This window comes from Balearica regulorum, chromosome 17 (genome assembly GCF_011004875.1).
Source record: "Balearica regulorum gibbericeps isolate bBalReg1 chromosome 17, bBalReg1.pri, whole genome shotgun sequence".
Classification (NCBI taxonomy): Eukaryota; Metazoa; Chordata; class Aves; order Gruiformes; family Gruidae; genus Balearica; species Balearica regulorum.
Window position 1 is genome coordinate 10,622,700 of NC_046200.1, and position 17,307 is coordinate 10,640,006.

The following is a 17,307-nucleotide window of genomic DNA, read 5'->3' on the forward strand; positions in this document are numbered from 1 at the left end:
GGGGCAAGGGGAGGGAGGGTGCTCCTGTGTTTTAGGGTCTCTGAGGCTCCCGTTCCCATCCTCTTGTGCTGCCTGCAGAAGGGAGGGGCAGGGGAGGGAGAGGGGCATTTTTTTTCTGGTTTCACCATAGGCAGGATTTTCAAACCCCATAAATTCACTTTTGACAAGTGAACGGCTAAAGCAGATTAACCTTTTTGCTAATCCTCTATAATGGCTTTGGAATCTCCTTAACCAATAAGAAAATGATAAGAGCCTGTTTCTTTTCTTTTTATCTATATCTATATTGTCCTCCCTTGTCTGCATTTTTTTTTCTGTCTTGTTTTATTTTCCTTTCCTTTTCTAATATGAAATAGCCCAGCGATCCTATCTCCTGGAGGCTCGGTAAACAGAACATCAATAATCCCTTTCCTTTATTCCTCTCCGGTAACAGGGTGCAGAGAAGTGTCCGCCGATTGGGATTTGATTACCAGCAGCTATCAAAAGTCTCTTTGTAAGATCTGGGTCCTAAATCCCATAATTCTTTGATAAAAGAAGTATTACCAGTCCATTTTCTGAAGTGAAAGGTACGGGAGGAATGAAAGAAAGCAATCAGCAGAGATCCTAATAGGCTAAGTGCATGTGTGGTGGGAAGGCAGGGACGGGCAGCGGAGGCCAGGGAAAGGCGTCCTTTGTTAAGGATGGGGAATGAGAATTAATCCGCTTCGGGCCTATGATTATTACAGCCGAGAGCAGAAAGGGTCGGATCCTGCCCACGGCATGTCCCAGTGCGCCTGCCCTGCCATCACTCTGGACCAGCACGGTGTGGGGAGCAGAGCCTGGCCCCACATCCGTCTCCTGTGTCAGGGTTTGGGTACGTGCACAAAAGCTGGGAGCAGTGTGCGAGGATCCCTGGGTTAGTGCATCCCCAGTGCCTCTCTGGAGCGCTGACACCTTGGCGGGGCAGCAGTGAACATGTCCAGACCGGGCAGCTACAAAGGTGTCTTCCTCTCAAGCCTACAGCAAACATGTCAAGATTCATAGACCATGGCTATAATTTATGTTATGCCATCGGAATAGCTGAAGAAGAGGCAAATAAAGGGATGGAAGAAAAAATAGTGGTTTGGTTTTAAGTGAGATTTTATAGAGATGTGAGGGTCACGGGTAGAGCAGCTATGGGGCATCCCTTCCCAGCACTGCGAGAGCAGCAGGGTGAGGAAGGGCAGGCAGAAAGCAGGGCCAAGGAGAGGAGAGAGGGGACTGCGAGGGGGCTCTCCTGGAGACTGACTCTCATTTTCGCGTGATGCTGGAGGGGTTGCTCGACTGTTCAGTGTGAAGTCATGAGGTGCCACGAGGACCTTTGACGTGCAGTGGTTTCACAGCACTCACCTGTGTGTCTCCTCGGTGTACCATGGGTGCGACTGGTACCTTCTCTCCCCTGCAAAGAAACTCCAAGTGGGAGAGCATTCCCCACGTGAGATCCTGAAGCCTTCCTACTTACCTTGGCTTAAACCGCACTGAGGGCAAGAGAACTTGGGTTTAAACTTTCCTCAGCAACCTGAGCTCAAAGTCAGGTTCTCTATTTTAACCCCAGCTACTCATTTCAGTTATAAGCCCAAGATGGAAGATGTCCTCTCTCCTCCTGTGGATCCTCTTGCTGTTTGCCATCGGGAGGGTCAGTGCCAAGCGTCCCCTCCCGTCCTGAGTCACTGCTCTCGGCCGTAAGCTCACCTCAGTCTCTCTTGCTGGGGAGAAGAAGTTGGGAATGGGACTGACTCTGGGAAGCCTGGCTGCCCCAGGCAGCCATCCTAGCTGCTCTGGGCTCACTGAACCGCCCGTTAGCTGCGGCACCAAGGCCACGCTCCTGCCCAAGCTGCTGCAGGATCTCGTTGGCTGCCTGCACATGGAGGCAGCAGGCAGCACTCCTCCCATTCCCGATGCCGAGCAGGGTTACAGCTGAGCTGTACAGGAGGCGGCTATGTGCCGCTAAGCTATGCCACAGCTGCCGTGAGCTGCCAGTAATCTAATTTATTAAGGGCTTTGAATCCTTGCAAAGAGTATGTTGGATACATGGCAAAGCATCTGCATTATCACCATGATTAGGGCAGCGGAGGTGGGGGAAAGGGGAAGGAGGGAAAATACATTTTTTCTGCTTTCAGCAGAAAATAAATCAACTTTCACAGAGAGTTCTGGCATGGCCAAAGGCTGTGCTATCATTAAAAATGATTTTTTATTAAGCTGAACTCTCTTCTCTCTCATATTGTATGATATGACAGCTTTCTTTTGATGGGAAAGCTTTCATTTGGCCAGAGAAAGGGATAATTTGCTTCTTTTAAGGAGTTAATCCTCTGGTCCATTTCTGGGCTGGGAACAGCTATCCTCCCCCTTCCTTGGATCGGAGGCGGCAGCACAATGGAGATCATAACCACCTCAAATCTACACCCGAGATGGAGAAATCAGATTTCCTTCTCCAGTCATTTTTGTGGGATTAGCTAAATCTTAGATCCACACTAACCCTTCACAAAGCTGCCAAGATTAGTTAGAATTTATTTTATTCACAGGGGGGTTTACGTTTTTCTTTCCAGAGGGATTATATCTTTCTCTCTATATATATATATTTAGAGTGGCTTCAGTCATACAGCAGCTAGGTTAGAGTGAGAAAAAGTGTGCGTGCGTATAAAATAAAAACTCGGCTGCAAGAATGACAGTCACTTGAAGTGCCAAGACAAAGCAGCGATTCTGGATGGTTTCACCAGTCCATTTTAAAAGCTACGTAAGCTGCCTTTTTCCTTGCGAGACCCTACTCCAGAGTTAGCACACGGTGAGCAAACCCCGCTCCACCTGAGCTGCCCATTCCCGCGACCGCTGCTGCCAGCAGAGGATGTCTTCAGAGCCAGCGTCGGACACCGATGCGGTCAGGAGAGGCCTCAAGAAGCCGTGTTCGTTCAGCATCGAGGACATCCTCTCCAGCCCAGCAGAGAAGAGCCCCCAGGTCCTGGTCCCGCTGTGCCTGCAGGGCATCTTGGACTGCGCACCCAAGGGGCTGTGCGAGCTGGAGGCCATCCCGGCCAGCTCCCTGCAGGAGGAGGAGGAGGAGGAGGAAGAGCTGGAAGGAGTAGGCTGCAACTGCTGCTGCTGTTCTCACATGAGCGCCCGTTCCCGGCAGGATTTGCCGAGTTGGCTGGGTGAGCGATTGGGTTTGTTTCACGGTGTGGGGCTCGTGGATGGGCTGGTGCCAGCGGAGGGGACAACCTGGGCATTGAGTGACGCTGTAGCGTCTGGCCTACCACCACGGTGGTCTTCTCAGATCCCAGCTCCAGCGAGGGGCAGCTGGATCTGTTCTCGGCATAGGTCCTAAGAGTGGGCACTGTTACCTGCAATGCCACCAGGTTTTTAAAAGCAGCAGGGGCTATTTATTACTGTACATTACTGTTTTATTGTAAAACACTTGAGAGGATGAGGCTTCTAGGGGTGGAATTTCTCTGTAGAGTGTGGGGCCCCACGGTCATGCTGCTGATGCGCAGAGCTGTGCCTGTGCTTCCTGACACCACCGGCCCTGGGGAACCTCATTTGTCCTTCAAGGAAAAGAGTTTTTAGCTCCATCTCACCCCTAATGCTGCCGTTGTGCCTCTCCCCTGCAGATGCCCGGTTCCCCTGGCCCATGCAGCTCTTCCACTCGGCCGTCAGGGTCTGCAAGAGTCCCCAGGGGAGCCCGAGCGAGCTGCAGACTTTCCACCAGATCCAGCGCCGGACGCGCCGGCATCGCACCATCTTCACCGAGGATCAGCTGCAGGCCCTGGAGACGCTTTTCCATCAGAACCAGTACCCAGACGTCATCACCCGCGAGCACCTGGCAAACCGCATTCACCTGAAGGAGGAGAGGGTAGAGGTGAGATCCTGCCACTCGGTGAGGTGCTGTTTGCTCCAACGCCCCCGAGAACACGGACCAGGGCATTGCGCTGTCTTTTACAGGAGCCACAGACCCAGGGCCTCATTTTAAAAACCATTCTTGGGTGTTTAAGAAAACTAGGTTTGGCAAGCAATGGAAGAGTGTAAAACAGTTCTGTCAGGCTGATTTGTTCTGGTGTCTGGTCCCGCAGACTCACTCACTCTGTCTCTCCTGGGTTCACCTATACAAACACACAGACGTGCCCAGTTCTGCTTGTTCCCTGCACCCGAGTGTGTATTCCTTATTTAAGTGATCTGCGTGACTTCTGAATCTGCCACGGGAGGGGTGGGTGGGGTGTCTCAGCTCCTTTGTGCCCCTTACATGCATCTGAGCAGGATTGCAGGGGAGAGACAGATTAAATCTTGTATCAAACTTTTATATGGGGAAATACATTGCAGTATCCTAAAGCTCACGCTGTACAGCCCAGGAGTGTGACCGCCTGTCCCCTCCGAGCAACACGTGAAACACCTAAGTTCTTCTTTTCTTGTTTTGTACTTTCTAGGTTTGGTTTAAAAATCGACGGGCCAAGTGGCGGCATCAGAAGAGGGCGTCTGCTTCAGCGCTGATCCTTCAAGGCACCAAGAAGCCCCCTGAGGAGAGCTGTTAGTGGTCGGTCAGCAGATGAATGCCAAGAGCATCCATTTCCCGTAGCTGACAGGTTCCGCAGGGAGGTAGCCCACGGGGGGCTAATGAAGCAAAAGGGAATCTCTGATTCCCAGAGGAGGAGGACAGGTAAAAGCAGACATGGTACTTTCACATCCCGGTTTCTCTTCCAAACCTAGTTCACGTGGCAAGTAACTCACCAGGCGTGACCCTCAGATGCCTAAGCAGAAACCACTGCCCAAAGCCCATGCAGGGACAGAGCTGTACTAGTGGTAAATGTGTGTGCTTCAGGAGAAGGGGAGACTCCCCTTCACGTCTTTGCTCTGTGCGGTAGTATTTGTGCTTGTTTTACTACTGTAGATTTGCAAAATATCCTGCAAATGAATGTTTCTAATTTTCAGCACCTCAATGGCATCAATGGAGTTGCTTTTGGGGTTGAACTCAGTGACCAGGCGATTTGTTCCTTAACAAAGAAACACGGATTTCTCCCTACAGCCCACGGGAGAGGTGACCCCGCTGCTGTGGCGAGAGGGGTCGGCACAGCCAGGGTTCAGCTCGCTGCTCCGGCCGGTTCCCTGTCAGTGCAAGCGGTGTCCGTGTCCCCGGCGGGGCTGAGCAGAAACCACGTCCTGTAAAGCAGCGAGATAAATAAACCCGTCCCTGTCACCTCTGTGCGTGCTGTGGAGAGCCGGCGGCGGGGGGGCCCTGGCCGTGCCTGACGGCGGGGGCTGCTCCCCGTAGGGCCGCTCCCCGTAGGGCCTTCGCCTGCCCCACGGCCCCGAGGGGGCCTTCCACAGCCCTCGGGCACCCAGGCGCTGGTCCCCGCTGCCCGGGGAGCCCGGGGTGCCGCTGAGGAGCCCTGAGGGCGGCCGGGGAGGTGCTGGGAGGGAGAGACCCAACGCGCGGCCTGTGGGTACCGAGGGCCTCGCCCCGGCCCGCACCGGCAGGGACAGGCAGCGCCCCCGCGGCTGTCCCCAGGCCGGGGCCCGGTGTCCGGCCGCGGCCCGGCACAGCCCAGTCCGTGAGGCCGCATCCCCCCGCCCCGGACCGAGGCCGCGCCGTTGTCATGGAGCGGGACCGGGCGGGTCCTCCCGGCCGGCAGGGGGCGCGCTGGCCGCCGCGCGCACTGCTCCGTGCGTCTCTCCGGGGCGGGGCGTTCCGGTTCCTCGTGGCGCGGCGGTGTGACGTCACTGCGCGTCGCGTTCGCAATGGAGGCGGCGGCGGTTGCAGCGGTCTCCTCCGGCGCCTTGGTGACAGCTGCCGCCGCGGGCACCGCCATGGCGACGGGGAAGAAGGCGACCCCCCCGGCCCAGAAGCGCCGGAAGAAGATCCTGGATGAGGAGGCCTACATCGAGGTAGGCCGGCGGGCCTGGGCCCGGGCGGCCCCGCTCTCCCGGCACCCGGGCCGAGCGGCTTCTGGCGCGGCGGGGCCCGGCTCTGGTCCGCCCGCGGCCGCTGCCCGCTGTGACCCTGGCAGCGGGTCGGGCCTGGGGCCGAGGCAGCCCTGGGGCCGCCCCTTGGGCTCCTGTGGCGACAGGTGCCGGCCTGCTGCCACCGTCCCAGCCTCGGCTTGCAGCGCCCGTGGGTCCTCCCGGTGGGCAGCCCGTCCCCCTCCCGGTGGGCAGCCCGTCCCCCTCCCGGTGGGCAGCCCGTCCCCCTCCCCGTGGGCAGCCCGACCCCCTCCCCGTGGGCAGCCCGTCCCCCTCCCCGTGGGCAGCCCGTCCCCCTCCCGGTGGGCTGTGTGCGGCCGGCCCCGAGCTGATGTGGCACTCCGATGTGTCCCAGCACGGCCTTGCAGTTGTCTCTCTCTTTATAGGGCTTAGAAAAAATCATTCAGCGAGACTTCTTCCCCGACGTGGAGAAGTTGCGAGCGCAGAAGGAGTATCTGGAGGCTGAAGAAAATGGTGACTTGGAGAAAATGAGACAAATTGCGATCAAGTTTGGCTCCTCCTTGGGCAAATCATCGAGGGACACACCTGTGCCCTGTAAGAGCTGGCATAAAGTTTTTATATCTAATATTACTGCTCTGGTTTACCTAACTTTGTGCAGGCAGTGCTTATCTTAAAGAATCAAGATTGACATTGTGTGGGAATTAATATTTCGGATTGGGTAGTAGCCGGTATCTGATGGCTGATGCTGAGTTTCTCTGTGGTAGTATCTAATAATTCCTGCCAGTGCTGGCTCTGGCCTAGGTTAGGATTGTTACGCTGCTGCTTGCTTATTTGGTTAAAGCTGTAGATAGGGTGGCGAATGTACCGGGCTGTGGCTCTCCTGTGAAATTTTCCCAGCAGGAGAAAATGAGTGTCTTCGATGAGTGCAAAAATCTTGTTCAGTGGTTGGGACAGAATTGAATATAACATTTTGGAGTTTTCACAATCTTTAATTAAAATGTTGTTCTCTTGATATGTTTTCTGTGACTTGTTTGGCACATGACCCTTACTATGGTGGAAGATGTGAGAGCAAGTGTTTTATTCCATGCTCCGGTAACTATGTGAGCCTTTTCTTTTCTGTCACAGATGTTACTCCAGCCACGTTTGAAACCCCAGATGTGCATCCAGGTGGTCTTCCACTGGGGAATAAATCCAAAGCTGGCACCAAATCTGCAGAGGAAGGTAGGAGAATGATATTTCTCTAGCTGAATTCTTCAGCAGCAGGAAAATACTTTTGTGAGGTCTGTCTCCTATAAGAATTTTGAGTATTTAGCAAATGTTTAAGCAGTTTCTGTTAACCTTCTAGTAGGTAAAAATTATCACTCTGAAGGTGAACTTGATGTAATGTTTTACATCATGTGTGTGAATTCTCAGTTTATTCTCAGTGAATTCTCTTTATGGCTGTGTAAATTCGTAGCTCAATTGATCTCTTTGAAGGCAGTAAATTTTTCCTGTCGCCTGAAATTAATTCTGTAAATAAGCAAAGATTGTAGGGGCAGAGCTGTTCATATAGTATATTAAAAATGCCTGTGAGCAGCTGTCCACTTATGTGTTTTCCCTTTAACACAAATAACTGTAAATGCCATAAAAGGTTTTATGTGGAAGTTAATTATATATTTTCCAAAAAAGAATTTATTATTGTACCACTCTGTGTGTATATATGGTTTTTTTTTCACCAAGCTTAATGTTAATTATTATCGGGTCTGTAGAAGGCTCGCTGTCGGAAGGGATTAAGACTGATGTATAGCACTCTGATAGAAATGGAGGTATCAACCTTTCTCAGGCTTCTTCCCTCCTCTTGTTAGGAGAAGCAGAAAAAGATGATAAAGAGGCACTTCCCAGTCTGGACAGCTTCTTAGCAAAACACACAAGTGAAGATAATGCTTCATTTGAGCAGATCATGGAAGTGGCCAAAGAGAAGGAGAAAGTCAAGCATGCTTGGCTGTACAGTGCAGAAGAGGAGTATGCCCAGGTAGGGAAATGGCTCGGCTGTATCTCTGCTCTTCCAAAGTGACACAGCAGGGAACTACCATTTCACTGTATTTCTTTCTTGTTTGAATAAATTATCTCACCTTCTGTTTTCGAATCCTGCTATAAATATGAATGAGAATTCATTTGCTCTGAGCATGGGGCTGTCGCATTAGACTGTTGAATTACTCATATGATTGAATAAGAATAGAAAGGTCTTGATTTTGGATAGTAGGTGCACAGGGTGATCACATCTTAATCTGAGCTAAGCCTGAGTTTCCTGGGTCCTGTGACAGCTCATTGCTTCCTTTTGCAGTCCTGATTTTCCCCCATCTGTAATGCAAGAACAGTGTTGACATAGTTGCTGAGGATCTGTCTCGTCCTAAAGTTTTGAGACTGAGACGTTGCACTAAGTGCAAGTATTGCTGTTCTTGGCAGTCTTTTCCATAAGCAGCAATACCAAAGAGAGCAGTTGAGAACAGTTCCTGTTGCTTGTCCATCAGCCCTTTATTATTTGCAGTTAGATTGTCTTTCTCATTTCAGTTTTCTGTTATCGGTAATAATCCATTCAGCTGCCGAAGTACTGTACATGGTATGTACATGGCTGGCTGTGCTGTCTTTCTCAGCTAGCTTCGTGGGAGGTTCAGGAGCTGTTCTGGGGCTGCCATGTCCATCTTTCTCCACCAGCAGTGAGCAGCTGGCATTGTTGCCAGATGTGTCAGTGATGGATGTGAGCTGCAGTGCCTGTTAATGAAGCTTGGCACTGACACATGAGTGTTCACTGCTGTTGTTACAAGTGTTATGTTTGTATCCCAGCTAATGTAAACCCTCGGTGTCTGTTAGAATAAAAATGCCCTCTGTGGCTCCTTATGCATCTTCTTTGCTTGAATGCTTTCATCCAAAATTAAAAGGCAGGCAGCAGGAGAACATTCCCAAAGCACAGGTTGTTTCAGGTCAAGGTGAAGTTGCTGGAGCTGGTCTTGTGCTGATGTTGTGTGTGTTCCTGTCACCCAGCACTCTGTTCAGACCTCGCGTTTCCTTGCACAGCATGCTTTTTGTGTAGCAGAACAACTTTGCTATGCCTCATTTAGTGTATTCAGTGGCAATACTGCTACTTAAATGTATATGGATGATACCTATTAAAGATAACATCAGTTGATGTCTTTAATATATAGCTTCTGGCAGTAATTGTCTAGTTTAATTACTATGAGAATTTTAAAATGGAGTAACTTGTCGGTAGCTGACTGCATTCTATTAGTTTCTCTTTGGTGATACTACAGTGATACTAGTACGCTGGTAACAGCATGCAAGTAATCACATGAATATGTCAAATGCTTCCATACCTGTACTGCCTATGGAAATGTTTGAAAACTCTCTTAAGTATTGAAGAAGCGTCCGTTCTTTCATTACTGCTTGCCTCAGCTAATACAGTTTGCACGAGACTAGGATGGTACAAATATTCTCCCAAGGTTACGTGCCAAAACCTTGTAGCCTGCCTTTATGTTAGATATGAGTGTCATATGTTGCTCTTCCCTTATTTAGCAATGGATGCCTCATTTGAATTTTGATGAGCAGATAGAGAAAAACAGGAAGAGTCTGAACCATCACAAGGGTTGTCACAAGATGTAATAAACAAAGTCATAATCTTTCTGAGAAGTTAATTCTTTAGTTCTCACTTGATTTTATACCAGAACCTCATATGGAGGTGTTGTTTGCAAGCTCACCTGGGAACAGGATGGCTTCTCAAATGCCACTTGCCAGAGAGTGCTTGTGCCACGCCAGATGCAAAGTGTGCGAGTCATGAGTCATGAGGTCATGATTGAGCTCTCCAGCTCATGTATGCCTGGTTAAAAGATTGCAGGAGTCTGTTTCACACCTGATTTTTTTTTTATTTTTTAGCTTTTTAAATTTTTTTGTTCCATTGCCCTTTCAGCGACGAAATGAGAACCTGGCACTTCCTTCAGCAGAGCAGCAAGCTCTGGAGAATGTGAAAGCTGGACTGGAGACCTGGGAGTACACGGCTCGAAACACCCTCATGTATTATCCGACAGGTGAGGTGCCAGGTTTCTCAGGAGAGGCATTGACTCCAAACAGTTCTTACAGCATTTCTATAGATGACTGAGCAGGTCTTACTGGTAATACTGCACTTTTTCTTCTGTGAAGCTCAGATATGTAAAGTTGTTTTATAAAGTCTTTTTTTTTTTTTTTTCTTTCTTTGGACCTTGCTCCTTTGCCTCTGATTGCAAAGTTTGATCATGTTCTAGTTGTCATTGAGAAGCTTATTATCTGTATTATAGAAGCAATTGTTTTCAGGAGCCAAAGCTCTTTCCAGTTTGGCCTATCTTATTTAGGAGCACTTTCTTGTCTTCTTTATTGTCATTCTTGGCTTCTGCTCAAAGAGTGCTCCTTGGGCTTGTCGATCCCTTAGTTGCTATAGAAAACTACATTATTTTGTAAACAGTTTTCTTTTTGGCTATAAATGTACAATTGATAATTTCTGCAAACCAGTGAAGTAGAGAAAAGAAACTCTTGTTGACTGTTTTCTTAAAATAAATAAATCTGATCTTATTTTACAGATGTCAGGTGTTACAAAGCATATATCTAGTGCAAATTTTGTTTTAAATTGCTAGAGATACACTGGAATTGCTGATGGATTTGATGTTGTGTAGGAATATGTGGCAAGCATCATGTTGGTTGGGGGCTTTAAAGCACGCTGCCTAGTGTTACCTGAGCCCTTTCTTAAAAGATATTTTGCTTTTCAAGGTGTACCTGATGAGGATGATGTATTTAAGAAGCCCAGGGAAGTTGTCCATCGAAACACCCGTTTTGTGAAGGACCCTTTTAGCCAAGCTGTGAGCAAATCACAGCTCCAGCAAGCTGCAGCTCTCAATGCCCAGGTTGGATAATTTTACTTCTTCTAAAACCTTGTTAGACTCTGCCCTCTGGTATTGTTCATCAGCCAGGAGAACTGTGTGTGTGCTAGATACAGCTGTCACATACCTTTCTCCAAAGGCCAGTGAACGGCATTGTCTTTTTTGTTTCAGTATAAACAAGGCAAAGTGGGACCAGATGGGAAGGAGCTGATACCACAAGAATCTCCGAAAGTGAATGGTTATGGGTTTGTGGCTACCCCTTCTCCTGCCCCTGGTAAGAAGGTTTTATTTATTCTGATGTTAAGAGGATTGCTATGGCACTTATTTTGATGCTCTGTTTGTTCAACACTTAAATCCTACTCCGATAAACTGGCAAGAGAAGTTGTGCAGTACCTGAGAGGCTCTGAGCAAGCTGCTGTGCTGTTGCATAGGAATCATCTAGAGGGTTGTGAGATTTCCTAGGCACCTGGAATGCTGTAGCTGCTTGTTTTATCCCTGAGTGATGCTTCTCTAGGGCTTAAAGATAGGAATTCAGATGTTTCACAAACATCAAGCTTCCAATGAGTTCAGCTGCTCATTTTGCAAAATGGGGAGCATTCGTGTCACTGTGTCCAGTAGTTCGCTGCATGAGGGTTCAGCCTGGCTCATAGGGATGTGGTGTTTCTCACTTCCTTCAGTCTAACCTACTGTTTTCTTACAGGTCTACTTCTTTCTAGGTTCTTTCTTTCTCTGAATACACTTGTGTATTATAGAATCCTTTTGTTCAAATGTATTAGCTGCAGGATACTTTCAGGTAGAAGAAACTGATTATTTTTCTTCCAGTTGAAATGGGATATCTGAATTTTTAGCTGTTCTTCACCAGCCATTATATTTCCCTGTCTTTTGTCACTATGCAAAAAGGTGAACATACTGAGGCTTTTCCTCCGAAAAGCCTGTAGGTGGCATTTGGAGCGCACCTCCTTTCTCTGCTGTAAATGCCTTTTCCAAACCCTGGGCAGCAGGATTTTCTAGGCAGTGGGGCTTTTAGAATCTATTCTGCAGTTGTAGCTGTTAGGCAAGGTGCAGTCACCGTTGGGTGCAGGCTAGCCTCAAGATGAATTGAGGGTACATTTAGCTATTACAAGTATCTTGTGTCTTCTGCTCATTTCCTTGATTTTAAATAGTTTGTCCATAGTTAGAGTTTCATACAATAGCAGAGGGGAAGACTAGTATTGTAGAGGAAAAAAATTAAAGTGTCACTAAGCAAAAGCTCACCAACTGGAAAAATAAACACGTGGAAAGGACAGTGCTTGGGTGTCATAACCTAGGGTGACACAGCACAGGCAATCCTATGAGTTTAAGGTCACGCTCTTTTAATGGGAACCACATGTTACTATTCACCATTGGCTGTGATTTCCTCTGCCGTGGAGGGGCTCCTTTGTGTCTTGATTAATTTGCTGTATTTCATAATTTGCTTCTCTGTTTGGTTTTTTTTTTTTTGCGATGAATGAATAGTCAAATGTCTTGTGTGAGCATGACTTTTAAAATTTGTTTTTAGGTGTGAATGAGTCTCCTTTTATGACGTGGGGTGAAATCGAAAGCACCCCTTTGCATCTAGAAGGGTCAGAAACACCATATGTGGACAGAACACCTGGACCAGCATTCAAGGTATTTCATGTCAGGAGTCAGCATGGCATTCTTCTTGGGGGGGAAGGACTAAGAAGGGAAAGACAAGTGAGTAACTAATAGATTGACATTGTTGTGGGAGTGTGACACATCTCTGGGCTGTGCTCCCAGTCCTTGAGACTAATAATCCAGGTTCTGCTTGGAGGGTGGAGGTGGACATGGCTCCACGTGAAAGCTACTTGGTGGAGATAGCTAAGATGGATGACACACTGTTGGCAGGAGAGTGCGAGTCAATATTTGATGATGGGCCCAGACAGAGGGGCTTTCAGAGAAAGCTGAAGAGATGCCTGATTTCTCTGACTTTAATTTATGAATGGGTAGAAATTGTAGGATTTCCCTCTGTCTTGATCTCCTGGCTGTCACAGCCTGAGGCAGGTGTATCACTTGAGAGTAGAAAAGACACTCTGGCTTTGCTAATGGCACCTGACCCTGCATGCCACCTGCCTCCTGCTGGTGTCATTGAAATGTGAGCTGTCTGAGACTCTTAGTTTAAGAAAGGTGTAATTTGCTGTATGTGCCCCTGTTTTGTCAGACTCCGAAGCCCTTGACTGGTTCTCCTGCTGTTTAGCAATGTCTGTGTTTGCCTGAGAGCTGGCTGGCTGCAGGCCAGGCTCGGCAAGACACAGGTGACATTGTTTGTCCAGGAGAGACAGCAGGAGGAAATGCCAGAGGTAATGGCTGCTTCCTTGACTGAACTGGTTTTACCATTTTTGTTACTTGCTAAGGCAGGTTGAAGGTCTCTCTGTGTCCTCTCTGGCTTTTATATAGCAGCAGAGAGGTATGGGCTGATCCCACTTCTCCCCACTTTAGATCCCTGTAGGCTGGAATCCAACTTTGAAGGTGCTTTGACTCATTTATGTAGCACTTATATGAGTGCCTTGGCGAGTGAACTGTGTGATGCATTTGTAGATCCTGGAGCCTGGGCGCCGTGAGAGGTTAGGACTCAAGATGGCCAATGAAGTGGCAGCTAAAAACCGAGCAAAGAAGCAGGAGGCACTTCGAAAAGTGACAGAAAACTTGGCCAGGTGAGACTTCTGTTCTGGCAGCAGAATTGGGGATAGGTATTTTCTGATGAGATTTAAATCAATGTATGTAGAAATGAAGGAATGATAAGAGTACTGGAATCGGGAGAAGCAACAGTCAAACTAGAAGTTTTTAGAAATTAAAAACCTTAATTCCTGCAGGAAGATGACTGATGGCTGTCCCTGATACTCCCTCTTGTCAGCATTACTGTTTGGCCCTACAGCCACCCAGCAATGCATCTGGATCGGTGTCTTGCCTCATTGCAAAGAGGAGACGTGATAGGGCTTGCTTGGCTGGGTCATGGGAAAGACTGAACAGGCTCAAAGGAGAGGGCAGGCAGTGCCACTCAGGTTTGGGAGGGATGTGGGTGGTTTCTCTGTTGCTTGTCTCTAGAGAGACAGGCTGCATTTACCTGCAGGCAGAATGACTTCTGTAGCCAGTTGGTCTGTGGGGGCAGTGGACACCGAGCTCGCCTGTGGAAGCATTGATGCTCTTCCTGATAAATGACCGATTTTAATTGTAAAATCTTTTAAAACTTTATTCTATTCCAGCCTCACCCCAAAAGGACTAAGTCCAGCAATGTCGCCAGCTTTGCAAAGACTAGTAAACAGGACTGCGAGTAAATATACCGACAAAGCCCTGCGAGCCAGCTATACTCCTTCCCCAGCCCACACAGGAACTCCTGGTTACAAGACCCCAGCAAGTGGGCCTCATACACCCACAAGCACCCCACAGTCTAGGACAGTATCTCAGACGCCAGTATCTCAGGATACTACATCAATCACAGACAATTTACTGCAGCTTCCCAAAAGAAGGAAGGCATCTGATTTCTTCTGAATATTCTAGTCACCAGCAAGGCTATAGTGAACTGGCTGTGCTCAGCTGTCTGCAAACTGGATGTTGTGGGCCATCGGTAGTAAGGGATGTCTAGATACAGCTGCCAGAATGGAAGCCAGCGATTTATAAGATCTGGGACCAACGCTACTCTAGACTATATAGCTAAAATAGCCTGTAATGTGCTTTTTGGAAGCAGAGTTATCTCCTGCTGTGGTATAACTTCCCTTTGAGCTGCATGGGTGGGATGCACAGGGCTGCTGTAGCAGAAGGATGCTTCCTGCAACAGCAGAGAAGATTCTGGACTCTTGGAAAATGGTGATAATTTTTAAAAGATATATTTCTCTTTAAGATGGGCATGCATTTAAATATGTTTCTGTACAGATATGTCTATTTATAAAATGTGCTAATCCTTCCTAAAAGGTTGAACTGGACTTTTTTCTGGCTTGTCAAACTTCTTTGGGTTTGTCCTTTGCAGAAGAAGGGATACAACCATGTATATATTGAGACATGACCCATAATTTTAGAGGGCTTATCTTTAATTTAAAGCGGAGTTTAAACTTATGCTCTTGAACGTACAGTGGGTCTGTCAAGAGAGGTGGTACATTATGAAAACAGTATGCATACAGTCTCAGACATCAGTTCACACTTCCTAATAACCTGCCCTCTTACTGAATCCAAAACGTGATGCATGTGTGAATTCTGCAGCCGGTGTAGTCAGGAACTTGAGAAACGAGAGCATAAGAGCTGTTAAATGTCAACAGCACTGAAAAACTTTCCAATGTGTTTTGACGGTAACTTCTCGACCCTGCAAACCCTATTAGAGACAGGTCTTTTGAGAATAGTAGTATTAAGCTGTTCATTCACTCAGCAGATGTGCTGTGTCTTCTGTTGCTGTACTCTGTAAAGCAAAAGACGAGGACTATTTCTGAAAGGGTCCAGAGAAGCTGAAGTTGAAAACCACCAGTTCACAAGTTAGACCCATTGTGCTATTGTTAAAAACCAGCCATCTTTAAGAGGCTCCCTTTTGCTTCCCCTCTCCTTCCCTTTCTGCAGAATGGGATTTCGCTTGCAGCTTGTGCTCAGGCTTTCCTTCGCGCAGGTTTTGGGAACACTCGCCCTCTTCTGCGGCTGGCAGAGGGGAAGGGAGCCTGGATTTTGGAGTCTGCAGCCATGAGTGTTTCAAAACTTGATCTATGCACAACCTCTGAGACACGTTGGGCTGGAGCAGGTGGTAAATGAGGTCCTTGCACTCTACAGTCAGGTATTTTGTGTTGGGGAAAGGAATCCTGTGTTGTTTCTGGATACAGATCATTTTCCTGACATTGGAATCGTCAAATGGCATTAAAGCGTAGACCATTGTATACAGGATTACACCCAGGCTCCATATATCGGAAATCCTGGGGTCACAAGGAATGCCCTGTAGCACTTCAGGAGCTGCGTACGCAGCAGAGCCACAGAAGGTTTTGCTGAGAATAGTTCTTCCGTTTTCATCCCGAGACAAGGATTTGGAAAAACCAAAGTCTGACAGCTTGATGTTGAGGTCTTCATCGAGAAGGATGTTCTCACATTTCAAGTCCCTGTGAGCGAAGTCCGAGTCGTGGCAGTGCTTGATGGCAGAAGCCAACTGATGAAACTTGATGCGAGCAATGTCCTCTTTCATAGCTCCTGTGATCTTGATGTAGTCCAGGAGGTCTCCCTTTTCCCCCAGCTCCATCACGATGTACACTTTCCCAGCTGATGTCTCAAAAATCTCATAGGTTTTGATGATTGAGGGGTGGTGCAAACGTCTCAAAGCCTCTATTTCCCTGGGGAGAAATTTTTCCAGGAAGTCCCGAGGAGTTTTCCTCTTGTCGATTATCTTGATGGCCACGTTGCATTTGAGCTGGTCACAGTAGGCAGATTTCACTTTGCCATAAGAGCCTTCTCCCAGCGTGTTGCTCAGGCTGTAGCCTTTCTTTCCAAGCACCACAGCATCATCCATGGTGGGCGAGCTGGCGGGAGCTGTGTGAGTTGTTGTTGGTGTGCATCATGCGTGGTGGCAGGTGGTGTGCCCACGCACCATGGTGGCTGCCCAGGGCACTGATGCGGCAGGTGGGTGGGCACCCCGGCGCTGGCCACTGTGTGATGTCACAGGCGGCTGCCCCTGCACGGGGCACTTGGAAGGACCTTTCTTTCAAAAACTGAACATCACCTTGCTGAGAGACGTTGGTTGTGCTCTGCTGCCTTCATCAAATGATCTTTCTATTTAGTTTTGCTAACAGGATGGAAGTTTTTCTTTCCTAAAATGTACCTAAGTCTTTTTATTCACGTGTGGTGAAATTTTGTCTGTTGTCTTTTTGTATGTCTCAATCTTTTAAGCTCCACATACGCTTGCTTCTGGCGTGTGGTGGCCTTGCTCCTTGTCGGCCAGCTGTCCTCAAAAGGGATGGATGCTGCTTTTCTTGCCTTCGCCAGGGCTGTGTTTGAGAACTGGTTTATTTTTTTTCCTCATGGGCTTGTTAGGGGAAGGAGGTGGCTTTTTTTACGTTCATTTCCTTGTTGTTCATCCAGCCCCTCCATTTTGTAGCTCTGATGATTGGCTGCTTTCGTGGGCTTTGCAGCTGGCATTTTCTTAAACCCTTCCTCGGTGGGGGAGTTACGTTTTGACTTCCAGTGTCTGCTTTTCTTAAGAAAGGCTCACACCAACACCTTCCTCAAAATGGCTCAGAGGATTGCTGTTTTGCATGTTGATTGCTTCACTGTAATCAGCCTCTGGAGAATTTTGGTTTGTGTTGATTTCAGCTTTTTCAAATTTGTTTTTACAGCTGCCATGTGTGTGACTCCAAAGACTTGATGATGTTGACGATCACAACACAGAGGGGCTGGGGACAATCGTGGTCTGTCCACCAGCGTGGATGACAATGTCATTCTGAAAAACAGAAGTGGTACTTCTGACAGCCACACTGGGCATTTTGTTTGGGTTTTTTCCTCCCATTCTTTGAAA

At 48.2% G+C, this 17,307-nt stretch overlaps 3 protein-coding genes and 1 long non-coding RNA gene across 5 annotated transcripts; 2 read left to right on the forward strand and 2 right to left on the reverse strand.

Moving 5' to 3' along the window:
• The first annotated feature begins 2,857 nt into the window (after window positions 1-2,857).
• Window positions 2,858-4,602, forward strand: GSC2 (goosecoid homeobox 2). The gene is made up of 3 exons (XM_010311289.2): window positions 2,858-3,161; window positions 3,618-3,865; window positions 4,428-4,602. The coding sequence occupies exons 1-3, from the start codon at window positions 2,858-2,860 to the stop codon at window positions 4,530-4,532; spliced, it is 657 nt and encodes a 218-aa protein (XP_010309591.1). The 3' UTR covers window positions 4,533-4,602.
• LOC142604217 (uncharacterized) lies at window positions 2,975-5,752 on the reverse strand. 2 transcript variants are annotated; one of them, XR_012838101.1, is made up of 3 exons: window positions 5,666-5,752; window positions 3,585-3,844; window positions 2,975-3,350 (listed from the first exon to the last, which is right to left on the reverse strand). It is a non-coding gene; the product is annotated as an uncharacterized LOC142604217 (long non-coding RNA). The 2 variants fall into 2 exon arrangements; XR_012838102.1 differs by lacking the exon at window positions 5,666-5,752 and adding an exon at window positions 5,196-5,251.
• On the forward strand, window positions 5,716-14,743 carry ESS2 (ess-2 spliceosome associated protein). Its single transcript, XM_075769395.1, has 10 exons — window positions 5,716-5,883; window positions 6,345-6,513; window positions 7,045-7,140; window positions 7,764-7,930; window positions 9,860-9,977; window positions 10,690-10,823; window positions 10,971-11,073; window positions 12,337-12,446; window positions 13,374-13,489; window positions 14,039-14,743. The coding sequence occupies exons 1-10, from the start codon at window positions 5,737-5,739 to the stop codon at window positions 14,322-14,324; spliced, it is 1,446 nt and encodes a 481-aa protein (XP_075625510.1). The 5' UTR covers window positions 5,716-5,736; the 3' UTR covers window positions 14,325-14,743.
• A 590-nt stretch (window positions 14,744-15,333) lies between these two features.
• Window positions 15,334-16,305, reverse strand: TSSK2 (testis specific serine kinase 2). The gene has a single exon (XM_010299252.2). The coding sequence runs from the start codon at window positions 16,303-16,305 to the stop codon at window positions 15,334-15,336; it is 972 nt and encodes a 323-aa protein (XP_010297554.2).
• Window positions 16,306-17,307: the final 1,002 nt, after the last annotated feature.

Bases quoted from the DNA above. Each gene is read 5' to 3' on its own strand.
- GSC2 (XM_010311289.2), top strand. From the start codon at position 2,858: ATGTCTTCAGAGCCAGCGTCGGACACCGATGCGGTCAGGAGAGGCCTC. The intron at 3,162-3,617 runs GTGAGCGATTGG...TCTCCCCTGCAG, and splicing joins GGATTTGCCGAGTTGGCTGG to ATGCCCGGTTCCCCTGGCCC. The intron at 3,866-4,427 runs GTGAGATCCTGC...TGTACTTTCTAG, and splicing joins TGAAGGAGGAGAGGGTAGAG to GTTTGGTTTAAAAATCGACG.
- ESS2 (XM_075769395.1), top strand. From the start codon at position 5,737: ATGGAGGCGGCGGCGGTTGCAGCGGTCTCCTCCGGCGCCTTGGTGACA. The intron at 6,514-7,044 runs GTAAGAGCTGGC...TTTCTGTCACAG, and splicing joins GAGGGACACACCTGTGCCCT to ATGTTACTCCAGCCACGTTT. The intron at 7,141-7,763 runs GTAGGAGAATGA...TCCTCTTGTTAG, and splicing joins CACCAAATCTGCAGAGGAAG to GAGAAGCAGAAAAAGATGAT.
- TSSK2 (XM_010299252.2), bottom strand. From the start codon at position 16,305: ATGGATGATGCTGTGGTGCTTGGAAAGAAAGGCTACAGCCTGAGCAAC.